Source organism: Lacerta agilis, chromosome 11 (assembly GCF_009819535.1).
Source record: "Lacerta agilis isolate rLacAgi1 chromosome 11, rLacAgi1.pri, whole genome shotgun sequence".
Classification (NCBI taxonomy): domain Eukaryota; kingdom Metazoa; phylum Chordata; class Lepidosauria; order Squamata; family Lacertidae; genus Lacerta; species Lacerta agilis.
The window spans coordinates 8,959,570-8,978,584 of record NC_046322.1 but is presented as its reverse complement, the minus strand read 5'-3'; the positions used below and the strand labels follow the sequence as shown (position 1 = coordinate 8,978,584).

Genomic DNA, 19,015 nt, shown 5'->3' with positions numbered 1-19,015 from the left:
TGCTGAACTGCAACCTCTGCCAGTTCCAGCTAGCATGGCTCTTCTGGCTAGGACTGACTGGCGTTGTAGCCCAACAAAATCCGGTGGGCACAAGGTTGGTGAAGGCTGGCATCATCTTTCCAGGCAGGGGTCCTTCCCATCAACTGCTATGTGGTCCTTCTTAAAATTAAACTGAAGATAGCAAGGATTGAATTTGGGGTGATTTGCATGCAGATATGCTGAACAATAGACCGAGGTCTATTCACAAGCTTTCGTTTTTTTATTTCAAATCCAAGTTGTCGAGAAAAGGATTATAGTTAGTCAATGCTAATAACCTAACACCACAGGGTGTACATTTAAGGAATGGTTGCTTTTATTCTCTGTGCTTAGATCTTTCCTCTTGGACCTATGAAATCATCATGTTATGTCTCTCTGGGAGCATCTTTTTGGCAGCTCTGATGTTCGTTGCAGTGAAGATAATCCGAACGAGGGTCTTGCATTTTCAGAGGTAGTGCATTTCTGGGGAATCTGTCAGACTCCAGCTCTGCCTTCATGCTCACATTCCCAACAAACTTAGAACATACCCGATACCATGTCCCTTCACCAAGCTGGGGACTACAAATCCCATTAGCCCCAGTCAACATAGCCAGCGGTCAAGGCTGATGGGAGTTGTAGTCCAACATCTAGAGAGGACCAGGTTGTAGAAGGCTGCCCTATGGTGTTGCACAAGAAGTAATGTGGGTCTTCAACTCCCTGAATGCGGAAGCAGCACAACACAATGCAACCAGGATGGGGTTGATGCAACTGTTGCTGCATGAGCAGGTCATATTTTAATCCTTGGGTACCATGTAACCACTGGAGAGGCAGCAGCGGAGCAATTCGTTGACTGGTCTTGCCATGGTGTAAATCTTTTGCCATCACGTGTCACCCTCCCCATATCGGCCTGATTTGAAAATTAATTTAGCTTAATTAATTCATTATAAATTAAATTTGCATACCGCCCTTCAGCCGAAGATCACAGGGTGGTTCGCAGCATAAAAATACAAAACGAAAATGCCGAATACATAAGAAAACAAAAACAAAAGCGATGCAAACCAAGAACCCGCACCCAAAAGAGCATCAAACACCTAAACTCCTGGATGTTTTGAGCCAGGAGATCATAAGCTAAAATGCTAAAGAGAAAATTCTCATTCCTTCTTCCCCTGCACCCCACCCCCAACAAAAAGCCAAGACATTTCAGTGGTCTTAGGCTACCCCCAGAAGCAGCAAAAGGATGTCCTAAACTCCCCCCCCCTTCCATCCACTTCCTTGGAATAGCAGGAAGAGAATAATACATTTTGAAGCTATTTCTTAGAGGTTTAGAATGAGATCTTCCTGCCTAGCCCCATTTTTAAAACTTTATCAGGAAGCAGAAACCCTACTTTTGTGATTACTGTATTTATTCTAATGATTAAGCTAAGGTTTAGGCCTGGGGCATAAAAGCTGCTATAGCTCAGCTCAGGATTTCAGGACTTTTCTCTCCCAAAGACCCTCCTGAGAAGTTGCAGTTTGCAAATCTTTCCTCCCCCCGCTGCATATTATTATTATTATTATTATTATTATTATTATTATTATTATTATTACTAGTAGTAGTAGTCTAGGACAATCTCAGCAGAACATCACACTTGACCAGTCAATTATTTTTGCTATGTTGTATTTTTTTATTCTTGTTTCAGAAGGGGTAAACCAAGCAGTCCCGCCAAAGAGCTTGCTGCAGCTGAAACAGTGGTGGCAAATGTTATTGTGAAGCGCAATGAAGCGAAGGATATTTTTACAGCGCAGGTTACTGGACCAGCATATATAATATACGTGTCTGAGAAAGAAATGCCACCCTTTGAAGTTTGAAGAGGAAAATACTGTGGAATAACCAGCTTCATATAACCAACATGCTTAAGTCTAGTTAACGCATTAAGGGGTTAAAACCATAGAGTAAGCTGTCCTGCTAAGCTTAGCTATGTCACTTCCCCTCACCTTTGGAAGAGATAGGTAATCAAGCCTATAGTTGTACGCAGTCTACCTGAGAAACTCGGTGTGTGAAGAGGATTGAGCTAGTTGCTTCAGCACAGCCGCATAGCTTTCACCAGCCATTCTTGTGTTCCTATACCAATAATTTAGGAACTTTCACCAATTTGTAACTAAGCTAAATTTCACTGCTTGTGCACATTTCCTGAAGCACATGAATCTGACCTTTGGAGAGTTTACTTACAAACAATTTTTAACTTACCAAATGTATGGTCTTTTCTTATGCTGAGGGGAAGAGGGAAATTTTGGAACTCACTTGGAAAGCCATATTTAAAAGTTTAGCCTATATTTGCTTGTATTACTTTGCTGAATATGTTGATACTTTAAATCTCTGCTGTGGTTCTCACACCAAAGAATACTTGCTCCAAGCCTGGATATTGGCACCCAAGAATTATATATACGGGACACTGTGACGGAAACCAAAGCGCACAGAAACACCGTTTACCTTCCCGCCGCAGCGGTACCTGTTTATCTACTTCCACTGGCATGCTTTCGAACTGCTAGGTTGGCAGGAGCTGGGACAGAGCAATGGGAGCTCACCCCATGGTGGGGATTTGAACTGTCAACCTTCTGATCTGCAAGTCCAAGAGTCTCAGTGGTTTATATAGACCACAGCGCCACCTGCATCATAATGGTGAACTGTATGATTACAAGCTGTAAACGCATCTGGGCGACCTCAGCACATTGTCGAGGATATTGGAATGCACATCCGAGATAAAGGCCTTGATAGTTACAACAAAGCCCATGTTATGCGCTTCTCACTCAGATACCTCTCCTCAGTCATTCAAATCCGTTTTGCAGAACATTGACTCCAAAGAGCCTGACAACCACTAACGAAAATATGGAGGAGCTAGATAGCTACAACTCTATATGGCCACCTACCGCTTGGAGTAGCTTTGCAACATCAGTGTTAAATTATACTTACTCCACCAATACAGTGAAGGAGAGTTGGATCAGGATAGGTGCAGGGGCGGGGGAAGGGGGGTGCGGTCCGCCCTGGGTCTCACCACTGAAGGGGGTGACAAAATGCCAGGTGGCACTCACCGCAGGGCCTGAAGCGCGCCCGAGCCACACGTCTCTCCTGGGAGAGACATGGAGGCTTGGGCGACCACAGGCTCTGTGCTGCCCCAGCTGGCCCCGCCCCATGGATGATTGGCCCCGCCCCTGGGCGCAGGGCACACGCACCACCCCAGGCACCCAATTAGCTTGCTCCACCGCTGGATAGCTGAACATTGTATGAAGGTTCTAGATTCAGGTAGGTAGCTATGTTGGTCTGACGCAGCAGAAATATATTTTAAAAAATAAAAAAATGTCCAGTAGCATCTTAGAGACCAACTAAGTTGAGCAATTTGTAATCTTATACTATATTTTAAGATCCAAATACTGGGCTGCCTCTGACTGCTAAGACACAGCAGCAGAGAGTTCCCCGTTATTTCCAAATTCATATTTACAGCCTGAGCTCTTACTGTGAAGTCTTGCTTTTCAATTCAAAGCCTATGAATTCAAATATGAATTTATTGCATACCGCAGTGGTGGGGAACCTGACTTTTTCATCATCCGCAATAAAGATTTAGAGGTGCATTTAAATAATTTAGAATGCCAAATCAAAAGCTCTTTTATTGTTCAGGCAACAGATGAATACTTTTGTTATTGTTGTTCTCCAAGACTCTTTTTAGTGTTGTTTTACTGCTTGAATATTGTGTTTTTTTTAAATATATGATCCTGCATGATTTTAAGTTGTTCTGATGCTTTATTGTATAATAATCATTTTATTGTTGTTTATTGAAAGTATTGTGAACCATTGGATACATTTTAGAGTTTAAAAGTATATATTTTAAAGAAAATAAATAAAAGCATATGACTGTAGACAGATATGAACTTACCCTTCTGCGAAGTCAAGGAGTTCCACAAATGTTGAAAAGCTGCAGTTACAACTCTCTACTTGATGGATTTGAAGCTGAGATGGGATAAGGAGAACTCCTTCAGCTATGGGACACTTGGAATTCGAATTTGCCCTTCTCTACATTCAAACCCCTTATGAGTGCAATCTCTGTGGGAACTTCTTAGTAAGGCTTGAGGTTGTGGAAAAGGTGTTTGGATCAGCCACCTTGCGCTCGAGACCCTTGCCTCTCTTAGCTGATAACAACTCAATGAACCCTCCCTGGAATTGGAAAATCTAAGTAATTACCAGCCAGTTGCCAGTCTCCCCTTAGAATCATATTTGTCCCTGTGTCAGAATCATATTTGTCCCCATGTCAGTTTCAGTTTATTGGTTGATTTTTCTAGTAAGGCTGTTTCCCATACTATTTGGTACCATTGGTCCATGCTTACTCCTGACAGGTCTCTCCAGTGTCTGGTTATGGTGTTTCTGGCTGCTGAAAGTAGGTAGGTTATGAGTTCTTTGTGGTGTAAGTGGGCATTATTGTCTTGGAAGATGTTTAGCAAGGCCAATTCTGGGGACACAATCCCTTTTTCACTTTTTCACTTCCAGTTTCATTTGAGACCTGCATTTTGAGCTCATGCTACCAGCAGCTACCAACTCAGGGTGCCTGCTTCAATTAATGCCGACTGGGCAGGCACAAAATGGGCACACACAGTCATAATATGACTGGGTTTTAATTATGAATAAATGAAGAATTTCAGCAGAGCTTGATTCACAGTACAGTTGAGAATTGCCAGCTGGGAAAATTCTTCCTTCAAGCATGTTAATTTTGGACTTTGGCAGCATCTCAAAGCCATCATATGAAGCTACAGGAAAAAAACATCTGAAATCTAAGCAGAATGCTACGTAACCCAAATAAATTTGTAAGCTTGGATAATACTATCCTAATAACAACTGGAGCTTTCTAGCACAAACATTGTTTATTTCTACATACATGCTCCATCTTCTAATGCTGTGTTTTCCAGATAGGTCCGATACCTGTCCCTCCTTTCTTGTGAGTCTATCTTACTCTCAATATATACACATTTATATCCCATTTACACTAATGGGATTCACACATGTGTATCGAGGAGAGCAAATATAACTTAGCTCTGTGTGTGCCTCTGCCATCGTTTATGGCACTCGGCTGAATTTCTTAAAGTAGGGTCTCCTTGCACTGATGATCCTGCAAAAGAAGAAAAATGTGCTTATCAGAGGGAATAGTACATAAACACTCCTTTATATCGAGAAAAGAGGCTATACTCTCAGGTACGTCTTGCCCTTCCTCCAGACATCATTTTGCTGTTTGTTTCCCAACCCTCATTCCATATCATCAGCTGCTGCTGGCAATGGGAGGAAACACATAGTACAGTGATGTTAGGACACACTGTAAGTTGAAAACGTTACACGGAGGGAGTACTATAATTTATTCCATTTATATCCTGCCCTGCCTCTAACAAGTAAAGGCAACCAGTATGGTCCTTTGCACTCCCATTTTAGCCTCACAGTAGCCTTTTGAATTAGGTTAAAACTGGGAGAAATGACTGAAGGATTCCCCCTCCCCTCCCCAGTTTCTCACTTCTGCCTAGTAAGTCATTAGTGTATCTGTAGAAGCTGGAGAACCACAGATGCATGCCAGGCAGACAATGTGCATTGGAAACAGAATGAAATAACACACGAAATACTTAACATTAATATTGTTGTTGTTTAGTCGTGTCCGACTCTTTGTGACCCCATGGACCAGAGCACGCCAGGCACTCCTGTCTTCCACTGCCTCCCGCAGTTTGGTCAGACTCATGTTGGTAGCTTCAAGAACACCGTCCAACCATCTCGTCCTCTGCTGTCCTCTTCTCCTCGTTCCCACAATCTTTCCCAGCATCAGGGTCTTTTCCAGGGAGTCTTCTCTTCTCATGAGGTGGCCAAAGTCTTAGAGCCTCAGCTTCAGGATCTGTCCTTCCAGTGAGCACTCAGGGCTGATTTCTTTCAGAATGGATAGGTTTGATCTTCTTGCAGTCCATGGGACTCTCAAGAGTCTCCTCCTTCAAAAGCATCAATTCTTCGGCAATCAGTCTTCTTTATGGTCCAGCTCTCACTTCCATACATTACTACTGGGAAAACCATAGCTTTAACTACTCGGACCTTTGTCGGCAAGGTGATGTCGGCAAGGCAGTGCAGCTCACCTGGCTTCCCACCAGCAGTGTCACTGCTTTTACTGGGAGGCAGACGAGTGAACTGCAGTTGCTTTGGCTAGGCTCCGGCATTGCACTCAAACCCCCCTCCAACTGCCTTGCATCTCTCCCTTCTAGTAAGAATAGTGAACCACCTGCCCTGACTGACACCTAAGATGTGATGCTGTCTCCTTATACGTTGGCCACACTTCAGCATGACCAAGAGACAGGTGGGGTTGTACATATCGTTACGCACCATTCAAATCTCTTGAGTGGTGAGAGACACTGGGGGTTTCAAGCATTCGGTTTCCATGGAATGAATGTTATCAGAGACTCTGATGTCTTTAGGGCACTTGATTCTATTTACACATAAATGCAACCTAGGCAGAGGATGGAGGGGCTCATGGCATTAACACCCCCGACAGATCTTGCTTCGGCATTAGTCACAGCTTGGGATCCAGCACAGGTCAAGCAGGTCTCTTGTGTCTCCAGCTTCCAAGCTGCTTCCTGCTCAGAGCTCTCACACTCTGTTCTGCCTGTTGTTCTATCGCCTACCAGCATGGGTGAGGAGTGGTGGATGAAAGGACCAACCGTTAGCCAGGAGACTCTTCGGATTGGGATGTAGACTGATCTTCTCCAATCCTCTGGCCACTGCTGAGTTAATATTACTTACAATTAACATTAATATTACTCTGTGATAATTGATTGAAAATGGGTCTCTATTGTAGAGTCAGAGCCCCTGCAGCTCAGATGTGTACTCTTCATCCTGTTGGAGAGGCATCTGCACAGGTTTTGGGGCAGTCATCCTCCTTCATTTACAGTCAGTGCAGATCTCATAACATCCTGCTGAAATCCCACGACTTTTTGTACAACAAATGTTCTGGTTTATCCCAGCCGCCACCAACGTCTGCCCCGATTTTGTTATACTATAGCCCCTCTGCATCAATGAGGGGGTAGAATTGGGGAAGCAGAACAAACTAAATCAGAATAAATCCGCCACTGGTACAATGCACGTTGCAGAAATCACCCAGAATAAAACTCACAGTCTGGGCTGGCCCTTAATCATATGACACTGGACCATTCATGCACTTTAATGCTGCAAAACCGGGCAAAAGACATGCTTTTTGTCACTTAGGAAAAAACCCTAGGAGTAAAAGTATTATACAGTTCAAGTAGAATACAAAAAACACTTGGAGTACCTTAAAAAAACACCCTAGAAATAGGTGATTACCCTGTTCAAGGTATAGGCAACTCTCTATTTATGCTGGGGTTACATTTCAGGGATAGCGCCTAAAGCCAAAAATCACATAAAGTCAAAACTTCAAAGGTTCAATGGTGGGTGGGATTGCCAAAGCTCCCCCGCCCCGATGCCCATCCCATTTTCTTTTATTTTTTAAATTGCCAACCACGTAAAGCTGAATGCGCACAAGTTAAATGCGTGTACCGTATATACCCGAGTATAAGCCGACCCGAATATAAACCAAGGCACCTAATTTTCCTACAAAAACCTGGGAAAGCTTATTGACTCGAGTATAAGCCGGTTCACCTTTGCCGCTGTGGAGGAGGAGGAGGAACTGCTTCTTCCTCTTCTTCCTTTGCCAAGTTTGCATTTATGCGAGCAGTTCAGGAATGGAACAAGCTGCCTGGGGATAGTAAAGAACCGCCGTTCTTGTACACTTCTTAAGGAATGGTTGACTGGGGAGAGCGGATGGCGGCACGAGTGGAGAGAAAGGGCTTCTTTCTCGCCACCCCCACCACGCCACGCCTCACTCGAGTATAAGCCGAGGGCAGCTTTTTCAGCACAAAAAATGTGCTGAAAAACTAGGCTTATACTCAAGTATATAGGTAAGTTGCGAGTTCTCTGTACGAAGGAGTCCGCTCACACAAAACACAATGGAGCCCATGTTTCACTGCCCTTGTCCTCTGTTTGCACTGCTATACAAGCCTTCCTATCAAAACAGAAGGATTTCATAGCTGCTATGAAAGCATAGCAATATTGCCAGGCATTGTGCTCTGATTGGGTAATAAAACCTGTCAACCATTCAGAATTAAGGCGTTCATATACTGTATGATTACTGCGAAATAAAATCACAGCGATGATGCAAATCAGAAGCCTGCCACCAATCAAAATGGAAAATATAAGTGGGGAAAAATTGTCTATTTATGCATCACTAGCTGTATAGTATCCCTGAGCTCCAGTTATTATTTGGTTTGTTATATGTATTACAGTAGTGCCCAGGGGCCACACACAGTTGATATAACACAAAACCTAATTGTTTTAGCTTGGAATCAATTATTAATCTTGACACCTGCATTTTAGGTAAATAACAATTAGAACCTGATGAGTTTTTTAATTACTATTTCAAACTCTATTTACATCAGCAGCAAAATGAAAAGTATTAAGAGAGACAATGGTGAAATTAACCAGCTACAAAGCTGTAATAGTAAAGATAAAGGTAAAGGACCCCTGGACAGTTAAGTCCAGTCAAAGGTGACTATGGGGTGTGGCACTCATCCAGAGCCGTCTTAAGGGGATCTGCCGCCCTGGCGCGGCTATCCCTCCGGCGCCCCCGCCATGCCGCCTCTCCGCCGCCTCCCTCCCGCGCTTGCCGCCCCTTGGGAGGGGGGTGGGCGAGCGGGGGATGAGGGGCGTGGCGCTGGAGCGGCGCGGGGCTCTGCGCGCCCTTCCAGCGCTTCCGGGACGGGAGGCGAGGGCGGCCGGCTCGCGCTCCCGCGCGCATCCGGATGGCGCGGCGCAGCCGGGCGGCGCGGCTGGGCAGCTTGTGCCCCATCGGGTGGGCGGCCGGCTCGCGCTCCCGCGCGCAGCCGGGCAGCTCGTGCTCCGCGCGCAGCCGGCCGCCCACCCGATGGGGCACAAGCTGCCCAGCCGCGCCGCCCGGCTGCGCCGCGCCATCCGGCCGCCCTCGCCTCCCATCCCGGAAGCGCTGGAAGGGCGCGCAGAGCTGTGCTCCTGTGCTCTGCTGGGCAGCCAGAGGGCGTGGCGTGGCCGGCCAGCTCCCTTGCCGGGAGTCAGAGGGCGCTGCCGGCAGGCGCTGCCAGCGGGGCTGGAGGACGGAGGCGCCCTCCAGGCCATTGCGCCCTGGCGCAGCGCGCCACCAGCCCCAATGGATGAGACGGCTCTGCACTCATCTAGCTTCCGTGTTTGTCCGGAGACAGCTTTTCCGGGTCATGTGGCCAGCATGACTAAGCCGCTTCTGGTGAACCAGAGCAGTGCACGGAAATGCCGTTTGCCTTCCCGCCAGAGCGGTACCTATTTATCTACTTGCACTGGTGTGCTTTCGAACTGCTAGGTTGGCAGGAGCTGGGACAGAGCAACAGGAGCTTACCCCGTTGTGCAGATTCGAACCGCCAACCTTCTGATCGGCAAGCCCAAGAGGCTCAGTGGTTCAGACCACAGCACCACCCGCGTCCCTAAAAATGAAAAATATTAAGAAAGACAATAGGGAAATTAACCAGCTACAAAGCTATAATAGTAATGCTAGCTACTTAAAGTGAATGTGTGTGTGTTGGTTGGTTTGTTTGTTTTTTTAAAAAAACCCCAACTTGCACAGTCATTAAGGAATGAATGCATGCACATTAATTAGGTTGCAATTTTTCTTTCAAGTTTAAGTACATAGTAAAATGTGCTCACCGGCCTTACACTTTCAAAATAACAATCAATACTGAAAGGACATGTTCTCCATGCTTTGGAAATCTCACCTGTGTGTAGAGAGCCATGAAAATAAAGGTAGAAATCTACCTTTATTTGGTTGGTAGAAAACCAACCAAAATGATCCAAGAATTAGAGTCCCTTCTCTATGACCTGGATCACACCATGTGTGAGTGTAAAACTGTGGTTACATCTCTTCTCTGGAGCTAAACCATCATTTGGCTTATAGCTATGTCCAAGCTTGGGCTTGGACAAACAAACAAACAACCCAATGACTAAGGTAAGACACTGAAAACATTTATAAAATTATGAATTGCTTAATGGAGGGAAATATGCTCTGGCTCATAATGCTAGAAACTGAGAAATCTGAAGGAACTGATAGGTAGTTTAATTTCACATTTCCTCCAAGGTGTCCAACCTGACTGTATGCTACCTGTGGCGGGAACGTAAACGGCGTTTCCATGCGCTCTGGCACACTGCACCAGAAACGGTTTAGTCTTGCTGTACACATGACCCAGAAAAACTGTCTCCGGACAAACATGGACCACTTATAAATGCCATCTCCAACTCCTCAAAAGATTCCATCAGTGGTGTCTCTGACAAATTTTACACATCACTTGGGAAGACTAATGCCAGTGTACTGGAAGAAGCAAAGATCACGAGTGTCAATGCGATGATCCTTCAGCATGAACTTCGTTGGACTGGTCATGTTGTGCGGATGCCTGATTATCATCTTCCAAAGCAACTACTCTATCCAAACTTAAAAATGGAAAGCGTAATACTGGTGGTCAACAAAAGAGATTTAAAGACTCTCTCAAGGCAAATCTAAAAAAAATGCAGTGTAAACACCGACAACTGGGATACACTGACCTGTGAGTGCTCCAATTGGAGAACAGCCTTTACCAAAGGTGTCATGGGCTTGAACTCAGGACAAAAGGAAGAAACGTGCTAAGAGGAAGGGACGCTTGGCAAACCCTTACAGTGATCAACTCCTGCCTGGAAACCTATGTTCCCACTGTGGAAAGACGTGTGGATCCAGAATTGGCCTCCACAGTCACTTACAGACTCACTGTTAAGACCGTGTTCATGGAAGACAATCTTGCCCGGCTACAAGTGATCACCAAAGAAGAAGATATGGTTCTCCCCACCCCCCGTTTATCTTCACAATTATCTTGTGATATAAATTAGCCTGATACCAGTACTGCTGGCCAAAGTTCACTGCGGGTGCTTCCAAGACCGTTGCTCTTTTTGAGTGGGATTCAATCACATGCCAGCAAATTCAAGTTGCAACAATTAAAGCTGACCTGGAGTTCTTGTGCAACAAGCCTAGTTCTCTGAAATACAGTATCAGACAATTAGGAAAGTGACAGGAAAATGGAAAGTGTGGGGGTAACACTTGCTTTGACAAACATCATCTAACCTCACCACAAACAGATCAGGATGAATGCACAATCAACCGGTCATATAAAAAAGCTGACTAGGATTAAAACTCGGGTCCTAGTTCAACCACCAGTGAACCACACTGTTATCTCTCATCTCAGAAAACCCCCAAAAGCATGTGAGATGAGAGTTACAGTATGGTTCACTCGTGGCTGAACTGGGACTGAGGGGACCCGAGTTTTTAACGTTTACGACCTTAAAATTAAATACATAATTACAAATGTTAACAGCAATCGTAAGCAATAAATAAAACATCAAAAGTACACAGCCAATTAAGCCATTTCCACATAAATCTAATATAAGAGTACCAAAAAAAAAAACCACCTAGCAACAAAAGCGAATGAAGGCGATGTTACAAGACATGGCCCAGCACTTGTGAAGGAGTATTAATTTATTTAAATGTGTATTTGTTATTGTTTTGCTTGTTATGCATTTTTGTGTTTTTGTAACTGTAAAAGTGCCCTATGATCCTCTAACTCATTTTATAAGTACTGTAATGAAATAGTGATAGCCTTTATTCGTAGGCTTAACATATCCACGCCCCGCCTCACGTCAAGCGCGAGGCGGCTTATTAACGTTAACCGCCAGTCCCCTCAACGGACGCGTGTGCACGTGTGAACGCGCTCCCCGGGTCCTCAGGCGACGACTCCCTCCGCGCCAGCCGCCTTATAGGAACCTCCTCGCCTTTCCTGGCCCCGCCCCCTCAGGGCGAGGAAAAGGCGGGAAAATAAAACCCAGCCCTTCCCTTCGACTCCTCCGCGAGGAGCAACCTAAACACGAGACCGCGCCTCTTCTGACGTCACCTCAGGGCGGTTTGGACTCCGTCTTTACTGGCGGTGGGACTCCGCCTCCCATCAACCCAATGAGAGCATTGGGCCAATGAGAGCGGGACGACGGGAGTTGTAGTTCTGTCGGCTCGCTCAGGGTTCTTTTTACGTCCAGCGCCACGTCTTCGCGCATGCGCGTGGACGGCGGCGCTCGCGCTGCTGCTGCATCTCCTCCCCGTCCTGAGGTAAAAGAAGGAAAGAAGGAAGGAAGGAGCTTCGCCGGCCGCGTCGGCGGCAGCGATGGCGTTCACTCTATACTCGCTGCTGCAGGCCGCGCTGCTCTTCGTCAACGCCATCGCGGTGCTGCATGAGGAGCGCTTCCTCCGCAGGAGTGAGTCGGTCAGGCTTCGGGGCCGGCTTCGTAAGGGGGGTGGGGGTGAGGGTGAGGGGGTCCTAGCCTCATCCTCATCCTCAGTTTGTGGGGAGGAAGGCGGAGGGCCTGGGCCGAAGGTGGGGCTTCTGGGGCCACGTGGCATCCTTAATACGTCGCCATAACGTTAATTATAAGGATCAGCGCCGAGTCATTCGTAGGGAGAGGCAGTGTGGGGTAGTGGTTAGAGCGCAGGGCTAGGACCCGGGAGGCATGGTGGATCAGGGCAATGAGCCCTCCCACCCATCATTCTGGCTTCACGGGGCCCGGCCAAATGCCCCAAAGACAGACAAACCTGCGAATAGGATTACTACTACTATTATTCTCCTAGTGGGGCAGCAATAAAAGAGACTAATAGCGCGTCTGTAAAGCTGAGCAGGAACTCTTTTTCTTTTTCAAAGTGGATCGAGGGAGGGCGCATGTTGAGTTTCCTGCATTGCAGGGGGTTGGACTAGATGACCCTCGGGGGTTCCTTCCAGCTCTACGATTCGTAGAATTGCAAAGTTGGAAGGGATCCCAAGGGTCATCTCTTGCAGCCTCCTGCAATGCAGAAATCTCAGCTAAAGCATCCATGTGTGGGGACTTCATGCTGTCTGCATGAGTTTGTAAATAATACTTGTTGTTCAAATGTTGCCAGCCTGACTGGTGTGTGTATATATATATATATATATATATTCAACTATTTGTGTAAGGCTTTTGTTTGTATGTATCATAAATAGCATAACAGAGTCATTGGGGAGGAAATCTCCCCTCCCTATCCCAGTGTTTTCCAAACTTAGGTTGCCAGCTGATTTTGGACTACAGCTCTGATCATTGCTAGCTAGCTGGCCCAGTGGTCAGGGGTGATGGGAATTGTAGTCCAAAAACAGCTGAAGACCCAAGTTTGGGAAACCTTGCTCTAGCCAGACTGTATTATGCTTTGGCACCAGAATAGGTGCAGCTGTCTGTGTTGTAGCAGCAGACGTGGGTTGTCAGTATTGCCCTGGGTCAGGGGTCTGCAACCTTTAAGACAAAAAGAGCCACTTGGATCCGTTTCCGAAGGGAAAAAAAAACTGGGAGCAAAACCATTGCGACATTTAAAACACTATTTACACCCCCCCTTTTTCTGTACTTCTGTAAACCTTGGGAGCTTCCCATCACCACCCAAAAAACCCTACAAAACAACTTTGGAACAAGAGACATGTTGCTATGCCCTCCTCCTCTGCCTGCTGGAGAAACTGACAAGCCTGGCATCGAAAAGAAAACTTTCTCTTGGATTCGGGGCTTTTTCACAAGCCCCCACTTCCTGCTGATGATCCATGCACACAGCGACAGGCCTCTTTGCTGGCTTCGCCACCCCCTTCCCCAAATTCAGCAACTCACCCGGTTTTCACAGGCACAGGTAAAAATGGGGCCCCTCTCTACTCCCCCCCTGCATTAGCAATACCAAAGGCATTAAAAGGCAGGCCGCCACATACCGAGATACGCACGCACGCACACACCACTTTAAATGGAAATTTCCCACGATTGCCAAAGTCTCCGATACGCACCGAAGAAGCTTTGGCACACACACACACACACACCACCCCAAAGCAATCATAGACGAAAGGGGCAAACTTTGAACTGATCCGCCGCAGCGGCAGGGCAGAGCAGAAGCTGAGCCGGCCAGCTGGGCACGCTGAGGAGGAGAGGGTGATGAAGGAAAAGAAAGAAGAAGGAGTGCACCACGCCGGGCGCCAGGAAAAGGAGGTCTCGCTCTCACTCACCCATCGGGGACATCTGGGAGCGAAGGAGGCGCTGCCAACCCCCCACCTACCCCCACTGTCGGTAAACGTGTGATTAAAAAACAACCCCTTTTTAACTTCCTCTAAAATTCACGTTGGAGAGAGGAGGGGGGAAAGTTGCAATATTCCAGGGCAGCCCTCTCAGGCAATGCTGGGAAGGGAAGCCGAAAAAAGACTCCATAAAAATAGGGATGGGGAGAGATCTTTGGATAAACTATGTTTTATTCTACGATTCAAGCCCCCAGAGATGCACCCCCTGAAAGAGAAGGGGGTAGCGTCAAGGTCCTGCGCATCTTTCCCAAAGGGGAGGTGGGGAAAGAGAAATCTCCAACTCCGCTTCCGATCAACGTGCGAGTGGCAGCGTGCGTGTTCAGGGAAGGGGGGGGGCCCGGTGCGGCTAATTGAGAGAGATCCGGTCTCCGCTTGCCAGATCAAAAACGATCCAGCAAGGGAAAGATCCACAGAGGGGGCAGTGATGGGGCTTGAGGAGGGGGGCGGGAACAGAGGAGGAAGGAAACCACCCAGGACTCGAACCATCCGCAAGAAGTCACAACTCCAGTTGATCAACTTCACGCTCTTGCTTCCTGGCCCGGAGCGCCGACGGGGCCATTGTGCCGCTCCTCCTCCCGCGGCTCCTCCGCCCCCCGGGCAGGCGGGCAACAAGCACGGCGCGGCACGGCGGGCGCAGCTCAGGCAGGCCAGAGCCGCTGCAAGGGTGTCAGAGAGCCGCATGCGGCTCCGGAGCTGCAGGTTGCCGACCCCCGCCCTGGGTGCAACACAGTTGCTCTCAGTAAACAACTTGATAGTAGAGCTGCTACTATAGTTCACCTCACACTATACAGTACTGTAGTTGCCAAGAAATGGTTCTAGCCTCCCAGTCTCAAAGGTTAATGTAAAAGTAATGCAGAAAAGTAGTGGTAGTGGTTTTTTGTTTTTGTTTTTTTAAAGGGGGGGTATGAAATGCCATCTGTACCAAATGAGCCAGTGTAGGCTGGAGCTTTTTTTAGTTAATGATAAAGGTGTCTGAAGTGGAATGATACAAAACTTTTCACATAAAGTTTAATTACAACTTTGATTACCCTCTCCTTAACAAGATCTTTTTGGCTATTTCCCTCCATGCCTTACAATTGTTTGAATTGCTTGTCAACTTGCTCATTCTAGTTTCAGATCATCTTTATGTGGGGTTGTGGTTGCTCAGATGAAATCTAATTGTGAGTGCTGGTTTAGATTAGTGGTCCTTGTAATCTCCTTAATTGTGGCAGTGAAGCAGTAAGGAGAGGCATTGGAACAAAATTGGGCAAAGTCTGAGCAAATCATTGTGGAGGCAGTACACAAAACTGAAGTGCTTTGAAGGTTTTGCATTATATATTTTAGCTGGGATCATTGGTTCTAATCAATCATAGTTTTCTGAAATTCTGGTCTATGGTGGTTTTGCTTCTCTCTTGATGCATTAAATTTATTTCATTTATTTATTTAAACACCACTTAACTACAATAGTCTCTAAAGCGGTATACAAGAAATACAATACAAAAAAGTAAAAATCGATCAATGCTATAAAATCAAACTGCAGTTAAAATGCCTGCTAGAATATGTATCCAGTTTGAATTATAATTTCAAATGGGCTTTCTGGCATTGAAACAAAGGTTAGAAGCCTGCTATTAGTATTTGTGCTTGAAATGCTTGCATTTGTAAAATACATTTTTGGTTGATATGACTGATAATTTAGATTATGTATTTGTGTGTTTACTTAACAAAAATAAAATTTCTGAATTATAGTTGGCTGGGGAACAGACCAGGGAATTGGAGGATTTGGAGAAGAGCCAGGAATTAAAGGACAGTTAATGAACCTTATTCGATCTGTACGAACAGTTATGAGAGGTAAGGTGGACAAAATAATGCTATTTTTAGCAATATATTGTTGTGAGTGGATTTGTTTTACTGCGTTCCGTACCCCAGATATCTAGTATTACTGTGGCTTTTACACACTGATGGCTAATTTACTGTATATTCTGGTGTACAAGACTACTTTTTAATCCAGGAAAATCTTCTCAAAAGTCGGGGGGGTCGTCTTATATGCCGGGTGGAGAATCTGCAGTCGAGTATATCTCAAACTCTATATTTTAACTGGAAAAGTTGGGGTCGTCTTATACGCCGGAAAATACGGTAAATTGTCCCGAGTTGCTGTATCTGGGCATCTTCCTGTTTGGTTGCACTGGTGCAACATCAGGACAAATGATGTTCACTAATCAGGATAAAGACCTTCGCATTTAATCCTGCCTAGCAGTCTAATAGAATCAGGCTGTTAACTTATTCACTAGCCTTATAAGTTATAACAATGTGAAACTTATGTGGTGGCAACACCAATGTCTCTGTGCTCTGCTGTCCCTGTGTCCTGTCAATCTTATGAGCATTATTGCTTCTTTCTGATTCTGCCTCCCCTAACCCATCCACTCAGTGCTGTAGTTTCCCTGAAGTATGTGAGACTCTCTGACCACAACCCCCTGCCTTCACTACCACACCTTTTTGAGGGGCATCCCAAATTAAAGTGTTTTTTCCTTTAAGCAAATTTGGCCTGAGAGGTTCTGGATCTGGCCTGTGGAGCCAAAAAGGTTTCCACCCCTGCTTTATAAAATGCATTGCTGAAATTATTGTACTATAAGCTTGCATGCAGAAAATGATCTTGAATGTCCTTGTAGTTTATTCTCCGCTTAACGCAATATTATATCTGTCGTTAGTTGAGAAACTGTAATACTCTTCCTGTTTTTCTTTGCAGTGCCATTAATTGGAGTGAACACCGTTACAATTGTGCTGCTCTTATTGTTTGGTTGAAGTTGGTGTCTTCAAATCAACCTGCCCAGTATCTCTAACATACAGACTGCAGACCAGTTTATTCATTAGGATTCAATTTGGCTTTGCTTTGGAAGCAACACATCTGTTTCAATAAAGACACCATTTCTATTTATTGTATTCCTTAATATTCAGCCCACTTCATAACACCAGAGGATTGGAATAACTGCAATTGTGCTGTACGTATCCTGAACCAGAAACAGATTTTTTTCATTTAATAGTATCAAATGTTTACAGTATGCATTGTAACATATTGTAGTAAGTACTTAAAGATTCTGTTTCTTAACTCCTCTGTTGCTCAGGGCTTATTTTTCCAACAGTGTACTTGAGATGTGTTTGTGTTTTAAGTTGATCTTTCATTCAGTTTCTGAAGAACTGAATGATGTAGACTTTCCAGACCACTAGTTCAAATACGGCCCATGGACTATATGAATGTCACAGAAATGGAAATATTGTTGTTGGCACATATTAGAGGTTTTTAAATAGACTTTGATAGTTGATCAGTAGTATATGATTTATATCTTTACACAGCAGTGACATTTTAAGCTTAACAGTTCGAAATCTGGTGACATGTTGCAACTGCTGTATAGCCAAACTTAGAAGAATAAGACCTAGAAATGCAAACATGTAAAACTTTATTTGGCAAGTACAGTTTATTAGTATGTTTTACAGTGAATCTTTATCCTTTCCCAAGATTTTCATTGTAAATAATTGTGGATACTGCGTGTAATCTGTTTTGCTGAAAGAATTTTTAAATATTGGGGAAAAGAATCTTTTTTTGAAAAAATGTGGCTGCACGTCCTTTTTTAGAAAAAGAAATGTAAACAGAAATCCTCTTCAGTGGGTGTTTGAGATCAAAATCTGTTCAAAGCAGATATTACATAAAATTCATACCATAGAAATGTGCCCAGTAAAATGCACTATTTTCCTGATCCACATATTTAAGACTCTGAATCAGGATTTTGTTTGTCTCTCTTTTAATTGGAAGATAATCCAAGAGAAAATGGGACTGTGGTCAGATCATCTATATTGGAGGGTGGGAGGCAGGCAAGCAAGGGAAACTGGTGAGCAAAATGAAACAATTTCTTCTTTTTATCATCTGAGTGCTTTTTAGCAATCTTCTGCATGTTTATACAAAAATAACCCTTGTGACCTTAAAACCCAACTGACAATTGGTATTTACGCTAATAGGGGACCTGCCCATTCATTGTTACAGATACATTTCTTGAAATCTGAGTGTTTTTCCATTAGTCACAATATGTATGATGGGATTCCACCAGCTCTTGCCCATTCGAAAGATGCAGTGAAGGTTGTTGCCGAAGGAAGTGACTCTCCTGAATTAGTACAGTGCATAGGAGGAAAGGGATTGGTTGGTCCTGGAGAAGTTGTTGTTCAGTCGTGTCCGACTCTTCGTGACCCCATGGACCAGAGCACACCAGGCACGCCTATCTTTCACTGCCTCCCGCAGTTTGGCCAAACTCATGCTAGTCGCTTCAAGAACACTCCAACCATCTCATCCTCTGTTGTCCCCTTCTCCTTGTGCCCTCCATCTTTCCCAACATCAGGGTCTTTTCTAGGGAATCTTCTCTTCTCATGAGGTGGCCTGGAGAAGTAGAACTACATATATAGTTCAATTGTCAGTGGTAGATGCATGCAAATCAGTAAGCTTAACAATATGGAAAAACAAATTCTACCACATCTTAAGTTAGTTTCAGAACTGCAGATTCTTTGAGGGCATGATCAAACCAAAGTTAAAGCACATTGAAATCCATTTATTTAAATGGGAAGGTTAAAATCATAAAAATATCTGCCCCTGAAATTAAAGGGACATAACTGTTCAACTTGGGCTGGATTACAACCATAATGTCCCCGTCCCCCCCAATTTTAAGTTTCTGATTTTATATTTCCAATATTTTAAGCATGGCATGTAGGCTGTTGTCTATCTTCCCTCTACTCCCCTTTCTCTTTT

The 19,015-nt window shown here is 45.0% G+C and overlaps 1 protein-coding gene across 1 annotated transcript; it reads left to right on the top strand.

The window, feature by feature from the left end:
* The first annotated feature begins 12,226 nt into the window (after positions 1 to 12,226).
* On the top strand, positions 12,227 to 17,161 carry IER3IP1 (immediate early response 3 interacting protein 1). Its single transcript, XM_033164068.1, has 3 exons — positions 12,227 to 12,397; positions 15,976 to 16,077; positions 16,973 to 17,161. The coding sequence occupies exons 1-3, from the start codon at positions 12,307 to 12,309 to the stop codon at positions 17,026 to 17,028; spliced, it is 249 nt and encodes an 82-aa protein (XP_033019959.1). The 5' UTR covers positions 12,227 to 12,306; the 3' UTR covers positions 17,029 to 17,161.
* The last annotated feature ends 1,854 nt before the right edge of the window (positions 17,162 to 19,015 follow it).

What these genes read in the sequence shown, in the direction of transcription:
- IER3IP1 (XM_033164068.1), top strand. Translation starts at nt 12,307, where the DNA reads ATGGCGTTCACTCTATACTCGCTGCTGCAGGCCGCGCTGCTCTTCGTC. An exon ending in GGAGCGCTTCCTCCGCAGGA is followed by an intron (nt 12,398 to 15,975) that starts GTGAGTCGGTCA and finishes TCTGAATTATAG; the next exon opens with TTGGCTGGGGAACAGACCAG. An exon ending in TGTACGAACAGTTATGAGAG is followed by an intron (nt 16,078 to 16,972) that starts GTAAGGTGGACA and finishes TTTTCTTTGCAG; the next exon opens with TGCCATTAATTGGAGTGAAC.